The sequence below is a fragment of the Filicampus tigris genome, chromosome 12, assembly GCF_054856515.1.
Source record: "Filicampus tigris isolate MCC_2025a chromosome 12, RoL_Ftig_1.0, whole genome shotgun sequence".
In the NCBI taxonomy this organism is placed as follows: Eukaryota; Metazoa; Chordata; class Actinopteri; order Syngnathiformes; family Syngnathidae; genus Filicampus; species Filicampus tigris.
This window is the reverse complement of record NC_141228.1, coordinates 24,078,343-24,094,818: the sequence shown is the minus strand read 5'-3', so window position 1 is coordinate 24,094,818 and position 16,476 is coordinate 24,078,343. Positions and strand designations below refer to the sequence as shown.

The 16,476-nt window shown below is 48.6% G+C and overlaps 1 protein-coding gene across 1 annotated transcript in view; it reads right to left on the bottom strand.

Moving 5' to 3' along the window:
* gmds (GDP-mannose 4,6-dehydratase) overlaps positions 1-16,476 on the bottom strand; it is a 69,521-nt gene that overhangs the window by 32,354 nt on the left and 20,691 nt on the right. Inside the window, exon 7 of the mRNA XM_086048414.1 lies at positions 13,278-13,405. Within this exon, the coding sequence (XP_085904540.1) occupies positions 13,278-13,405 (128 nt within the window). The remainder of the gene's footprint in view (positions 1-13,277; positions 13,406-16,476) is intronic.

Sequence of the window (16,476 nt, the reverse complement as noted above, 5' to 3'; positions counted from 1 at the left end):
CACACTTGTCTGTGTTCTCACAAGTGCATCAAGGTGACTCATGCTGGCTAACAAAGTGAACAAATGCCCGCAACTCACAAAGGCTGCAGTTTAATGAGAAAAGGGCTCAGACAGCTTCAACATTCATTGTACAACCTTTTACGCGAACAGTGTGACAAACTGCGTTACATTCTTCTCGGCAGGAAGCGTCTCATGGCGCTGCGCTGCCGGACTTAGTATGCTAGGAGAGAAAAAAAAAAAATCAATGCACTGCCCTCATAAAAGCCTCCACTTCCTGTCTCTACAGGAAGCCGTCTCTCATTCCCTCGCTCCTGTTTTCCTGCACGTCTCAAGTGTGTGAGATTGTTCTGTCAATCCAAACGTGTTTATCAATAAGAGCAAGCGAGCAGACCCGTCAGTACGTCACTCCCAGCGACAGCTGAGACTCAAGCATGCAGTGCGTTGAATGTGGCGCAACGCTCCCAAACTGGAATTGGCCCACAGTACGAAATAACCGCTGCCACTTGGATGAGGACCGAACGTGGCTCCAGCTTGCGATAAGTAGCTCATCTCCTCCCCCTCAGGTAATCTGAGAACCAAAGTGCACATGTAGCCGCTACGATGGCAGCGGAGGACACGGCTGACTTCAAAAGTCAGGGTTAGCTCGCGCAACTTTTCATTGTGTAGACGCAAGTTTGGGCGAGGTTGGCGCGGTGATGTCTACTTGCAAGTGTCTTGATGCATGACAACATCAAAATTGCGTTACATTAAATAGAATATCATGTCCTAAAATGACTAATGTTGAGCATTTGTAATCGTTAGCTGCATTGGATGATACAGCACATGGGCTCTGTTTAAGATTGTGGCGTAAGTCTCAGCCGCCCCACCCCCAAAAAAGTGTCATTAACCATCTAAACAAATGTGTTTGTGTTAAGTACTTGTACAAAATAAAGAAGCAATAAAGGAAAGAGAAGGAAAAATCCATTGGCCCACCCGGTCTCATTTGGTTGATTATTTCCGTGATCCAGTGGTCGTGGGCGAAAGTTGAAAGAAACATTGGTGCACCTGTTAATTCCAGCCCCAAGGTAGGCGGCCTTCAAACTCTCCAGCGATTTCCTGTGGCCTTGGGCACAGTATCGGATGAGCAAGCAGAACCAGATGTTGGGGCTCTCTGAAGTTGTCTTCGGGTCCCCGAGCGGGTGTGGAGAATAGGGTGCGGCGGCCGACGGGGAGGTCCAGTCGGAGGCCGAAGGTCAAAGCGGGGCCGTGGACTACGAGACCACGCCGCGATAGCGAGAGGAGGCTTGAAGAGATTATTCGGACCCGGGCAACAGTCAACTTACTCCATCTGCATTGAAGAGCCACTTAAGACACCTGAGAGAAGCAAGGCCTTGTGGGAGAGCCGCACCCGGTCTCATTCTGTAATTGGAAAGCTGACAAATTGCTCAGTTAGCTACAACGACTGCGCTTTTGTAAACGAGCTCCTCTCTGTTCACAACAAGCTCGTCACATCAGCGGCGACCGGCTTTGACCTAGCGAGTGGCTAAAACAACATTTGAAGGACACACTTTTGTTCTTGTTTTGTTGGCGAGTGCACACTACCGCACGCCGCCAGCCGCCATTCATGAGAATCAGGCCAAGGCGTCTCTCAAGTGGAGCAATGTGTTCAAAGGTAAACAGTTGAGGGCAAAATGCGAGTGTTCCTCAACAGGCACAAGTTTGTACGCGTGTTGACCGTGTATCTTGGCAGCTTCTATTTGTGAGCAGATGGTAAGAACCTGGATTCACTAAAAAGGAAATGGCTGAGGTCAGCCAGGAATGACTTGGCCCGGTGTAAGGAAAGGATTTGGGGAAGAAAACAATTCGTTTGACTCACTCGCTCACTCACTCACTCATATGTTTGCTCGGCGCACTGTGAAGAAAAAGGAGTCACACTGTCACGGATAAATGCGAGCAGACCGGAGCAAAAGTATCAGCGGAGCTGGGCATTTGACGACAAATTGAGCGGCCGTCGTTCGTCATCCGTCTGCAGCGTGGGGACTCTTCCGTCATTCGCCTTTTTTTCCGGGGGGGAAAAAAACAATACCCGTCCAAATTTGAACGGCCGTCCGTCGCCGAGTCCGACTAAACCTCTCCCCCAACTCGCTTTGGACAAAGCGGGAATCAAACAGCCGACCCTGTGGTTGCTTAGTGGGATTCGCCCTTCGCAAGACTTCTCACAGACGCCACGAGCTGGCCTTTCCCTCTTTCATCGCTCGTATCGTCCAGGTCGACCTTTCCACTCTGGCCTTTGCGCCTTGAGGTGACGGCATAAATGATGGTCAACAGTGCAAGATTTCTCATGCAGACTGAGAGTCATTGGAAATACAATTCCAGACAGTAAGTCAAACGTAAAACAAGAAAGATGGAGGCTCACTGGCTATTCGGAGGATTGCAAGCAAACGCACGTTGGAGTCTCTGGACTCTTTCCAGCCTCATGAATTCAACACTCTTTGGTGAAACGAACGGCCATCTCGGTGGCCGTTACCTTTGCTTTACTCCAGCACAAAGCTCAGAACTGATGCTCATTCACGGGAAGCCTTCCTGCCTGCCTGCCTTATGAGCAGGTTTGCCAACTATGGCAGAAGAGGGAGTAGTGAGCACATTCCCAGCTGAAACACCAAAGATGCTGCTTCTATTTGCGAGAGCGAGGAGCAAAAATGCAAGTCTACACGGAAAATTCTTTTCAAACACAAACTCGGTCAGGAGTCCTGGCTTGTGTGGGGTGAGAGCGCCGAGGCCAGGCCAGGACACGGACACGCACCGCACAGCCAGACAGACCCGAGTGATGAAGAACAAGTTGGCCACAAGCGCTTGACCCGCCGCCGCCGCCGCAGCGGCAGGAATGTTGTACAATGCTGTCCATTGTGTGCCTTTTATTTTTCAACGCGTGACTTTCACAATAAAAGCATGCAGCATTACAGCTGCAGAAAACATTGGATAAGCAACGAAAACATTAAGATGCCACAAGACAGGAGTGCAAATCGTCAGACCAATTGTGTGTGAAAATGGAAACGGATCATCGTAGTCTGCAACAGATGGCTGACAAAAAAAACCCACAGGCAATCGAGCCGACTTTTACAAACAATTGTTTGTGATCGCGCACATTGAAGAAAGTTGACAAAGGAAGGTTGCAGTAAAATTTGATTCATTTGCTTTCTTGCATGTTCGATAATCTGTCCTACCGCTGTGATTTGCTTGAGTTTTGGTGAAGCACTTGTGCGTATGACAATGGAAAGTGGCTCATCTGACGGCGAGATTGCCGTTGACCGTCTCGCGGCTTGGCAAAGCAACGCAGCCGTGTGTGCAAAGTCTCCAGTCAACGGCCCCGTCGGGGCCTCTTAAAAGACCAGTTTGGGGGTTTCCACAAACAGCTGCAGGACCATCGGCATCCAAAGTCAACGACATCGTGAAGCAACGGCGGCTTTCTCGGCCCGGACCGTTCAAGAAAGAGATCCCGGACTTGGAGATGATGAGCAAGTCCAACCGGATCCGAGGACGACATTCAGGCTTTCCATCCTGGGAAGAGTGAGCCATAATGCTAGGCATTGCGACATTTACGCTGTCCGCCTTCTTAATGCTTCTTTATGGAACAGACATTAGTTATCGTGATTGGTACAGTCCAAATCTTATGTCAGACAATCACAAGTGGCAGCCCTTACAGAAGCTAATCTTCTGCACTTGTCGTTCCGTCCTCAAAGGATCCAAAGTTTCTTTCATTTTATTCATTTTGTTGAGCTTTGTGATGGGGCAAATACAAGCATGAAACGGATGAGAAGAAAAGGTTTGATTCTTTTCTCTTGAAACCGAGCAACCCCCCCACAACAGCAACCACTCCACCATTTCTAAGCGGACAGCTTTTGGGCAAGTAGGGGCAAAACCTGCAGCGTAAGGAGAAATATGCTGTGTGTGTGCACCCGGATATGAATAATGCATGAACGGCCGGTCTGACTGATGCGGGCGGGCTAGAAGCTTTAGAAGCTTTCTTGCCAACTACTGGAGCGGCCGAGTGAGTCCATGCCCAAACCTCAACACACTACCCGGCCGACGGACTTCAAAGGGTGTGGTCTGGATTCGCTCATGCCCAAACACAAACACATACTCGTACACCCCCACACACGCATGCACCCACACACACACGCACCCCCCCGCCCCCCACACACACACACACACACTTTGGGGCAGAAAGTCATTCGCGCATTCACTAACTACATAAACTTTGAGACAATGAGGCACTCTTACACGGGCTTGCACATGCACATGCGCGCGCGCAGTCGATTTCCTGCCGTCCAAACAGCAAAACACAGACCGCTGTGTACTGGACGGTAGTCTGGGCCGACGTGGGAGGGACGAGCGGCTTTCCACACCTGTGTTTGCGACGGGAATCAACGTTGAAAGCAATTCTGCAATGGCAAACGCCCACGCCCTCACACACGGGTGCAGAAAGTGGTCAGGGCCGCTGGCACGTGGCGCACGGCGGCTGCGCACGTCTGTGCCGAATTTCCTTTGGCGTGAGAGCTAGCGGAAAGTTCCACATCAATAGCAGTGAAGGCGGCAAATACGAGACGGCAATATTGCCACTCGCAGGCCTTGAAAGACCTGCTCAAGGTCCAGCCGGAGATTTCGAAAATGGGAAATCAACATTTTCAGCCGGCCACCTTTGCGGCGCAAAGCTGAAGTCGCGTGGCCGCCGTCCGACCGCAGCGGTCGCCGCAAAAGGTGCTCGCTCGCGCCGGTCTGAAGCTCAGCAACAAAAAGGCCCACCACGGGGTGTGGCGCTCACCAAGCCAGTCTACACTTTCAGCTTTTCTACGCGGCGAGCAAGCCAGCTTGAGAAAATGCACCGGCGCATTTGTGAGTCTCGCATGTAGAGCGAGATGGGGTCAAATGGGGGCTCATTCACTCTGCACTTTCTTCCGAGCAAGCCGCTAAGCGGGCACGTATACTAATGACGTCATGTCAGCGTTGACTGCCGTCGATCCTGTCGGGCCCACACGTGTTAAGTGACACTTTTATCTTTTGTGAGCCTTTGCCCCGCAGTCATTCAGCCGCTGTGCTGCCAGGGATGTTCATTCACCCTCCGCACACACTCAAACACAGGTGGACAAATTTTACAATCATTTTGTAGTTGTATTTCCGCTTTTCTTCAAACAATTGTGGATGAAAAAAAAGGAAGCATCTGAACATGTTTTGGCTGGTTTTGAAGGCTTCCGTGGTCAACCGGGTGGTGGTGGCACGGCAGTTAAATGAAAGAGTAATTATAGTTTACGACAGGCAGCGGTGCAGAAAAGTGAGGATCAGCTATTTTCACCACTTTAAATTGTGTCAAAAGAACACTCAAAGTGGGAACGGACCATTAATATCCATTTGTGAAAAAAATAAAATACAAAAATCTGAATTTGGCCATATTAGGACAAAGTTGGCTTCTGCCAGACAGCCACAATATGTACCTACCTGAGGCTCAAAAAAAGACAACAACAAAAAAACAAGCACGCTAACCGCCGAAATGCTAACTTTGGCGACAGCCTCTGAAATATTCACGCTTGTTGGGGTTTTTCTGTTGCAGCGAGTTGCTACGTGTGCCAAGGTCAGTCGCCTAGTGTGAGTGCTGGGCTGTCATTTGTCAGAGATTGTCCAGTGTAGTCGCGTTGGGCCGCCTCGCTTGGTGTGCGGCGGGCCTAATTGGCAGTGTTTGGGGCCCCAGATGCCGAGCAAAGCGCCTTTGGAGACCTACTTGCTCTGCTGCGGCTCTGCTCTTCTTTGTAATACAAAACACATAATAACAGGTCCTCTGTTTTGAATGCGCCTTCTCTTTTTATAGCAGCTGTCAAGGCAATTCTGCAGTCGTTCACTGTGATTGAGTGAGTGTGGGACTCGGTGCCCATGCATGTGCTCGACATGCACGTCCAAAGTGCGCAAGTGGAAGATGGCACTTTAAGCGGTTTGGCAAAGACAACAAAAAGAGAAAAGCAAGAGAAAATGGAAGTGGAAGCAGTCATGGAGAAGGAAAGGGGATGCTTGTCACACTCGGCTCAAATACACTGTGAAAGCGGTACCTGAGACAGAAACACAATTTCAAATGAAAACAAGCCTCTGCTACCACTACAGGTCACTCACAGGACGTACTCTCGGGATATCCGTCGAACGCAAACTCGTGGAGGCCTCATCGCGGTGGAGAAAGTTGTTTGTTTGCTCCAAACCAACCGATGAGAGGCACACTACGTTTTTGTGCATAGTAGAGATAGACGGAAATGCTGTTTTGAGAGCCGCTACCGATTATTAGCAGTCAAGGAGGCCGATAACCGATATTTGGAGCCGATATTCATTTTCAGTCAAAAGGAAAACATTGGCGTCAAATTCTTAAAAGAAAAAATGAAACCTCTTCCCTTTGTTGAAAGGCCTTTAACTCATTGACTGCCAGACATTCTCAGACCTTCTTTTAGCCTAAAAACAAGAATAAGAATGAAAAAACATGAATAAATTCCTGGGATTGAATGGCTGGACTGTGAAAAGACAAATAAATACGTCCTTGGCAGTGAATGAGTTAAGCATATGTTTACTGAACAATTTTTCAGATTGCCATTATGTTGGTTTTGTTTATTATTATTACTCTAAATTATATTTTGACAAAATATAAATCTTTGTTATAAAATTCTAATTTTAATTCTTCAAATTCAAACGTAACGTACTGATTTCCTCCGTCGGCCATTTGTTGTGGTCGGGAGGGACGGCTGATTGTTTGCTTGGCAGCGGCGCGGTTGGCTGATTGACACAACACAGACACGCTATCTATATATCTGGGTCCATTTCTCGGACAGAATATCGTATCCGTGTTGTCTGCTGAGAGCTTGCAAGCATCTTCGCATTTCAACAAGATAAAGACAAAATGGAAATCAGATATCAGAAGGGCTTTATCTCAAGAGCAAGTATGAGATATGTGAGAACACGAAAAGAGCTGCGACCCTTTTAATATTTGGCTCCACTTTGACACTCGGCAGTCTGGACAGAGAATCTTCCCACGAGCAGCTTGACCATCTGACGGAGCGGTCCGAGCGAGACGCACACACAGAGCGTGCGCGAAGGGAGTGAAGGGGAGGACGAGGAGGTCACACACATTCCAGTCCCAAACTTGGCCAGACTCCTCAGACAATTTCAACGAGATGAGCCACCCCCACGCCGGCGCAGGCGGCCCGTCCCGATGGTGAGCGCTCCGGACTGCCGCACCCTTCAACACCTCAGCCACCTCACCTCACCTCACCCCACCTCCTGACACACACTGAAACCCCCCGAAATGCTGTGCAAGGCTCACCCAAATGGCAGCAGTCAAAAGCCTCGCATGATTTGAATACGCCGGCGCTTCCCACGGCCAGCGTCCTACATTATCTTGACTTGCCAATCGGAAAGTTCCCAACTCTTGGTGCTCTCTCCTAAGATTCAAGGAGCAGCTTTCTACATATATTTAGAATAGATGACAAATTAGCAGCAGAACTGCGTTTGAATTTGCACTTATTACTAGGTGTTGTTTTTTGACCTGCCTTTATAGGGCAAGTGACTATTTTGGTGAATTCCCGCACCATGTGCAAATGGTCACACCTGCTTGTGCCTCAGTGAGGTCAAGAACCATGCGGTCCTCACTCAACCACTCAGAAGAGATCACCCCACGTCACATGTTCATTCATTTATTTATTATTATGTATTATTAATATGATGAATTATTCATTGTTTATTTTTAGATGTATTCTAACTCTGGTTATGGCCCCCGATAACACTCTAAAGCTGATTTTCTTTTTTTGTTTGAATGTCAGAGTATTTCAATGAGTGCCCTATAAAGGGTGAACCAATTCCACAACAGTAAGAGCAAGCAACACGTTTGTTTTTTGTCTCGGAAATGAGTTGCATTCAGCTCAGTCGTCTTGTTTTTTTAATAGCATTCTGAGGAAAAACTCATTGACTGGTCATGGGCAAGGTACTGCCTGTGACATTGCTTTTTTTCCCCCCTCCATTCAAATTACAACATCAGTGTTGATCCTGTCTAGTTGGACTCACATGAGCGGCAGATTGAAAGTCCTCACTGCAAAAGCAATAATTGCTGCTAATTTGGTGGGGAAATGATTCGGAGATGTAATCACAGAAAACATTTCAACCCACTTTTATTAGAAGAGTGGGGGTAGCTTGAGAGCCGCAAGATTGTGGCTCTAGTGGTCGTCAGCGCGGTCGAGCGATGAAATCTTCAACTCCTCCGCCTCCCATTTAAGCTCTTGAGCCTCCACTTGTGTTTGTTAAATGTCACAGCACAGGCAAAGGTATTCTTACACACAGCAATGTGTGCACACAATCTCAATCTCCGATAAAGTAAGAGAAAGAAAGAAAGACAGAAAGAAAGAGAGAAAGCAAAAACAATCACGTTTCTATAAACAAACTTTGAGGGAATTGCTCATCTCGTCACCTTCCAGACAAAATGTGTGATGAATGACCCAGCGCTTCCATCAATCAGCAATGATTGGCTAATGAGCCTCGTCTGTAACCATGAACGGCCCACAAAGGCGGCTGCGGCAGCAGAAAAAAGAACAACGCAAATAGGGATGGTGGAAAAATGACTCCAGTGGGGCCCATCCTGTGGCCCAATGGCATCAACGCAATGCCAGGAATTGGGACAGTTATCGCACCGCAAGGGCGACCACACACACGCGCATGCGTGCGTATACGCCTGAATCCAACTGTAATCATCAGTTTGAAATAAACACACAGAAGGAGAACGGCTTTCACAACGTTCGCGGGTCAACCGCAACTCATCTGGCAACAGTTTCGCAATCTGCCAGAAGAACAGTCAGAACAATGCCAGCTTTAGTCGGGGCACAAAAGCAAAAGCTTGCCATTGGACATCAAGCGGGGAGCGCAGCAGAAATATCCGAACGGGAGCCAGACGGAAGGCAAAGCTTCACCGTTGTCCTCGTGACTTTATGTGTCAACTATATGTGAAAAATCAAATCAAATAAATAAAAAGGTCATTGTCCAAAAGTCAGGCCGTTGGAAACTCGGGATGACTCCATGCAGTTACAAGGATGCAGATGTCAGCAAGAGCTTGGAGAGAGGTGTCAAACTTAAACGATTTAATCAACTAATGGATTATCAAATATTTCGACAGCTATTTTACGAATCGAGTCATCGTTTCGAGCCATTGTTTAACTTAAAAGTGCAACATGGACTCATCCAGGAGAACCAAAAAAGAATCCAAAAATTCAGCGATGGGAACTCAACCATGAAAGGCACTTGACAAAAATGCCATTCATGGGACAGTAGCATGAAACAATTGTGACAAAAAAAAAAAAGAACACAAAGGTTTGTCTTCCATTCGCCATGCAACAACGTCTTGTTGATGGCCAAGACTGGCGGCCACTTCAAGTCTACCAGTAACCGGAGTGAACATGAGTGTGCAAGAGGCAAAGACACTCCACAATGATTGGCTGGAGAAGCCACTGTGGAAAGTTACGTTCCCACCTATTTCTCTATTGCGCAAAACTACATTTTTAACCAAACGATGATCAAAATAAGGTAATTAATACAACGTCGATTCGTGGCTGGAACACATTCGCGGCTAGGTATGGATATGAACATTACAAATGGGAATACATTTGAACTCTGTAAAGCACTTTGTCGGGCTTCTCGGAGAAAATTGCTTGACGAACGAGCTCGACTTACTTGAAAGCAAATGTTGCACCGACATGGCAAGATGACAACAAAGGGCTTGACTGAGAGCGGCCGGGCGAGATACCCGATACGCGGCTGAGATGATGCCCAGCCGGCCACGCGCCTTCAGACATCATTAAAGCAGAAACACAGCACGCCCCTCCTGCCACCCGCTGCCAATTAGGAGCAATTTCCCTGTCTTGGGTGGGGTGAGGAGAGCGAGAAAGATGAGGAGGAAAAGCAGTTGTCCGCCCAAAGCAGACCTGTGTTTACAGACGGACGCCTGTTTGGATTCGCCACGGTAACCCGGTGCCGACAGTGGCTGGATGAGCGTTTGGAAAAGCCAAGCCCAGCTCCTGACGACAGCGGCGGGCTTTGATGGCCCGCAGAGCGGCTCCGAGCAGGAGCCGCGCTTCGTGGAGGCAATCCGTTCAACAAACACACGCCTGTTTGCCTCCCGCCCTGACGCTGCCGCACCTCCAGCTCAGTTAAGCCAAGCAAGCAGCGCCGGCTTCCGTTTGGCTTCCCGAAAGCGTGGAGGTGCCTGATCTACCCGAGCTGGAATGTTGGCAATTCCCACAGGAAACCTGCAGCGTCTCAAGTGAGGCTACGCCGGACCGCCATCCCACACATGCGTTGATGCAGCAATGCAGAGCAGTACCTGCACGAATCGGGACCTGGCGCTAAATTACAAGGCAACGTTCCGAATCGGCTGGCACTTGGAAAGCCTCATTCGACGCGATGTCGTCTGCCACCAAACTCCTTGGCTGGCTCAATATTTTGGCTCAATATCTCACTTTTAGCCGGCTAACGCAAACTAGACTGCGAAACATTTTCCCTATTATCTCAATGCTGTGAGGGTGTTACTTTGTGGCATTTGTGGCATACGGTGCGTAGAAAACATCACGTACATTGTGATGGAAGCAGGGCAACAAATAATTCGATACCGATCTGCAGAGTCTGTATCATATTCATACAATTACTTTTGGCTGCACAAACCTGTCGTAATGATTTTATGATGGAGTTTATACTGAAGCGTTATGGACTGGATGCCAACCAAGATTATTAGCGTTGACAAAAACTAATGAACGGAAACTAAAACTGAAAAAAGTAAACACGTAACCTAACACAACTCTCTTAAAAAAAAAAACGAACCAACTAAAACTGCAACTTAAGTTAAAACTAAATCTGAAACGCCTAGGTTCTAGGAAGGTCACAGTATCGTGATGTTAAAATTGCCATGCACGATATATCGTCGCCATCATGTCTCGATATGAATAGCAGCAAATCTGTTTCAAATCCCAAGTTGTTTTCCATTTGTGCGGTTCCAGCACCCTCTGGTGGTTACTTGATGAGTGCAGTTTAATTTGAGGCCACCTATGTTGAAGAGCCACGCTAATCGCCAATAGGAGCCCATGACTGGCCAAGGCAATTTCTTTGTGAATTCTGTCATTATGTATAAAAACAGAATATTGTGATGTTTTTTTTAATATGAGCTCTATGGTGAGCTTTGTATATATCGCCAACCACCCGTGATGAGGATGGGGACTTTAGGGGCCTACAAAATCGACTGTTCTTCGCCTTGGTTTTTGTATCATAAACTTGCCACCTGATAAGTGGACTTATAGTCCAGAGTGACTTGGAAATGGGCGTGCAGTGGCATTACTCACCTAAAAACCGCCTACTTATGTGGGCCAATTGGATGACAGTGACGTCACGAGTGCAAGTGCATTTTAGAACCACCTGAGACGAGATTCTGAAGAGCTCTAAACTTCACAAAGTGTCACGCAAAAGCCATCTTCGTAAATCGGGCCCTTTGCGTCTTGGTCGGCCAGTCGGGCCGCACTTTTGGGCTTTTGGCAATAAAAGGCTCAAATTCAGCGTGTTGAGAAAAGCCATGCGACTCTTCACGTGTCCGTCAAAGATTTCGGATGGCAGCGACGCACGTGCCTCCGGCGCTTCCCTTGAGAAAGGCCATGCGACTCTTCACGTGTCCGTCAAAGATTTCGGATGGCACCGACGCACGTGCCTCCGGCGCTTTCCTTGAGCGCCGACACAACGACCCGACGCTCTGATCTGCATTTTGACCTCCTCGACTTGGCTGCGGCCTCAAAGAATGTTCCCCGCCACCTATGCCACCACGGCCTCCTACAATAATAACACGCCGCGCCGTCAGACACGGTCGCCCGTTGAGCCTTTCATCTCCACAGCCACACGCCTACGTTCCAAAGTGAAGCCATCGCACGCTTTGGCTCCGAGGAATGTTTCCTTCCATACACACACAAAAATGGGGGGAAACACAGACATTTGCAAAGAGTTTGATCCGGGATGCGGTGACCCCTGGCACAGGGTTGTTTCATCTCCCCACTCCTCTCTCTGCGTGCCGCCGGCACCGTGACATGAACACAAACACCGTCTTTCTGTCATCGCGGGCCGGACGCAGCATTCCCCCGGCACGGCCGGACGGCTCTTTCGTCCGAGGGTGTCGGAGGAAGGAGCGAGGCGGCCTGGGGGCGACGTCGGCCGCGGCTGAGCTGTGGGAAACCAGAGCGCAGTCTAGGGCCTCACAGCATGCCGCGTTGCAGCGCACCCGCTGCCTTTTGCGATCTCTCCTGGCCGAGAATCACGGGAGGCTTCGAACACAAGTCGCAAAGGACCTGGGAAAACCTCCTCGCGCTCGCTGGACATCTGTGCGCTGTTCAGCTCCCATGCGGCGCACGCAGAGCTTAGCCACGTTTCCAGAAAACGTTCAAATCCGAGTGGCCTTTGGAACTAAACCTTACGCGGTTTGTGTTTACACTGCGGCGAGTGTAAACTGAACGGTGGTAGACCAAAAGTATTGGAACAGCGAAGCCCGTTCCGTTGTTTTTGCCGTCGACATTTGGGTTTGGCGTAAAAAGTTGAATATCAGACAACAGATGAAAATGTCTGCATTTATTGCCGAGGTAGAAGGATCATGAGTAGGGATGGGCGAGTAGCGACGCCAGATATCGCTATCGGGTCGATACTATTTCAAGGCATTGGCTACGCGTGAAGAATACCGAAAAACGAAATAATCTGTTGTCACAAACCGTTGCTTTGTGAAGTTTTCTTTTTCTCGAGTACGGTCCAAACGGACATACTGACTATGGAGACCGTTTGTGTGACGGCTCTTGATTTATTTTACGTTTTTCCCTCAGCTTCGCAACTGTTTTTTTTTTCCCCGCCTTTGTCAGCTCTCGGTGTTTCATGTTAATAAATGCGCTAATTCGTACTGATGCGGTCGTCACAGGAAAACCCCAAATCGGAAACGGCATTCAACGCGATTTACTGTCGGATGTTTTCCTCCACAAAAATAAAACAAAGGAATTGGCCTCACTGTTCCAGTACTTTTGAAACGTTTTGACAGTCCACAAAGAGCATCAGTGAAAGACGTACGATATTTGGCATCTGCGCTTTCTGGCATGTGGCTTCATTTAAAAAAAAAAAAAAAGGCATCTTTTGTTTTGCTTTTGGTACTCACAAGTGGTCTTGCGTGTGTGTGTGTGTGTGTGTGTGTGTGTGTGTTTGAGTGATTGTACGCTGTGTTGTACCTTCACATAGTCTTGTGCATGGCCCCAATCCCTCTTGGAGTCCAGGTTGCCCAGACTGAAGTTCTCCAGTTGGCCCAAGTGAATCTTTGCCACCGAACGGCTGATCTTCCGTGTCACAAAATTGGACCCTAAAAAAATGTATAACAAAAGCTATTATAAGATCATTCATATTCCAATTGAAGCTTACAGGGTGCGCATGAAAAAGAAAGGTCGTTCATCTTTGCCGAACATACGCAACGGTGTCAAACGAGAGGCACAAATTGCTCATTGAGGTCGGGCGAGGAATCCCAACCAAACTATTAGACTAATTAGGGCACACCATATTAGATCCCCGCACGCCTGCTCTGCTTCAACTGATCCCAAACAAAATCAAAAGAAGCAGCCTAAGTAAAGTCAATTTGTTCCCACTTGATAATAGAGCCAGAGCGGCTTAGCTGCACTCTATCATTTTCCTCCGTAATTGAAGGCCTTGGTGTCAAATCTGGCCCATACGTCAGGCAAATCAGACTGTGTTGAAAAAAAGACGAGGAGCATCACCTGGCTTTTCCCCAACTGCCTGACATGACCGCCGCAGGACGCGCAACATCTCAGAAGCTGTGGCCAGCGTTCACATTCGGACACAAAAGGCCCGGCTGCAACGTGCGCGGACAAGAAAAGGGGCTCATCATTCCGACGGTGTCCCGCGTCTTCTGGCGCAACACTCGGGCCCGGTGTCGTGTTGCCCGCTCAAGATGCTGCAAGTTGCGCCTGCCCAAGCAAAACAAGGCAAGACGCGGCTGCAAATCCAAGCCAAGTATTACGGCGTCGGAGCTCAACTACCCGACTCCAGCTGACGGCCGGCAGAGAAGAGAAGTCAGCGATAGGTGAAAGTAGGATTTCAGAGGAGTGCTCTTTTCATTCCATCGACACTTGCCATGGAAATCAATCTCCCATCCTCCTCAACCTCTCGGGACTGTGCGACTGTTTTGCAACCCACCGGATCGCGGATGAATGTTGCCTTCTTCTTTTCCTTGTTTGCTGCGCCCACCCTGGCCTTAATAGCACAGATGGTCACCAGAGAAGAGGGACCAAGATGTGCAATCAATATCCCAAAATGCAGAAAAATATGTTTTATTACTGCCTACGTGAAATTGCTGGAACCAATAATCATAATAATAAATAGTCATGGACAGCGCAGACGATTTTCAAGACAACAAAGGAGCTTTACGGCAGGGTCGAGAGAAAGAAACTAAGGATGACAAGGTCCTAAACCTGCAAAGCTGCCAGGTGACTTCTCTTTAACGCCTCCATCAATAAATGGGAGCTACAGAATGTTAATGGATTGGATGTTAAACTGCAGCGGCTGCAACCAGGACCTGTTTCGGTCCTTACCTATCGCCTGCCACCCCTCGGTTCTCCTTATAAAGCGCACACCCATGTCCTCTCTGGAATGAGTGCCGCATACAACTGAATCGGCTTACTACTGGCCTGCCTGCAAGCCCGCTGCAAGCCTGCCTGCAAGCCTGCCTGCAAGCCTGCCTGCAAGCCTGCCTGCCTGCCTGCCTGCCTGCAAGCCTGCCTGCCTGCCTGCCTGCCTGCAAGCCTGCCTGCCTGCCTGCAAGCCTGCCTGCCTGCCTGCGTGGGGGACAAAGGCGGCTCTGTTGCTGGCAGCAGTGTTAATGGCTTTCCTTTACTGGCAGCAGCGCTCCGGACAGCCAGGATGAGGCCTGCGAAGGGGGAAAGGGACGCCCCAACAGGGCCATGGCCAACGGGGTGGCCATTTCACCTGGCCTACAGCTGGCCGACACAAAGTCCAATAAATCCACGGGCCGTGAAATCGGAGCAGGCGGCGAAAGCCGTGCCAGGAGCTGACGCGCGTCTTTTCTTGTTCTTCCATGTCATTTCTCCACCGCTCCGACTTTTTTGGCAAGAGAAGCGACAGGAAAAATGTAACATATTGGCTTGGCGGGCACAGCTGGGCTGAAGCAATGCTAAAGAGGCAGGGAAAACATGAATATCAATCCCAAACAAGGACAGAGTGGCGCTCCTTCGTGCGTGGGACGAGGACTCGTCGCCGGAGAATTCGACAGAATCTTGGTTTTCTTCTGGACCGTGAGCTTTCCATCAAAGCGCGCATCTCAGGTTTGATCGCCAAGCTGACAGAAAAGCTTGCCTTCTATATTACGCTTGGCTTGCACTATCGAAACAAATCTTGTTTCTCATTCAGGGCCTGTAAATTGTTTGTGTCTGCAACATTTCCTCCACTTATTGACCACGGAGATCAGTTGGCTCAATTGGGGCACGGAATTAAGGTTGGTATTCAGTCGAGGCGAACAAATATAGTGACATAATATAGTATTCTTTTCCAAGGTTTGCACTTTTCCACCTTTAAACCTGGCATTAGTTTTTCATTGCCCCCTACCCCCCACCCCAAAAAAAAAAAAGTGAAGTATGGCGTGAAGACGACCAAGTTCTTGTCATTCGCTCACTCGTCTCACAAATTGAAGATTAACACAGAGCTCCTTCCAAGTATTTTTCAGATATTTCATAGCTGAGCTCATTTCTGTAGTGCGCTTGTCTGAACAGGTAGCATTTTGTTCAGGGAAAAGTGGAAAAAGCAGAGGTGTGATAGCTTCCTACAGCCTTTGTCATAGTAACAGTCCATACATCGCCTCCAATGCCATCAACGTGATTGTTTTTTTTCTCCGCTATCACGCAATCGCTCAAAGGGAAGAACATACTTTTTCAATTATCAACATGTCTGCTCATGAATGTCAGGGTTATTTGGACCCTTGGTGTTGCCCTGTTTACCTAAAAATGTGTTTCCGAGGAATCGTGTTGTTTCTGCGGGAGGTTTCATTTTAGTACGCTGGCAAATAGCCCACTCGGGCAAAGTACATTCTGCCACTTTCCATCGGCAGCATTGCTCAATTCTTGCAGATATCCGAAACTTGGAAGGTGAAAGCCTCTTTTCTTCATTCATATCTCATGTATGCTTCGTTTCACTAACACGGTGTCAAGTCACACCCATAAATGGGGCAGAGAGCGAGGGGAGGAAAAACGTCATCTGAAGGAAGGTCTGAAGAGTGAGCCAGGCTTGTGAAGACAGACAAAACTGGCTTTCTCCCACTTTACACCAGGCAATAAAACGGATGAACTTTATTTTTGGCAAAGAAAGAGACGGTATGCAAGAAAGACGGAACATCCCCACACAGAGAAG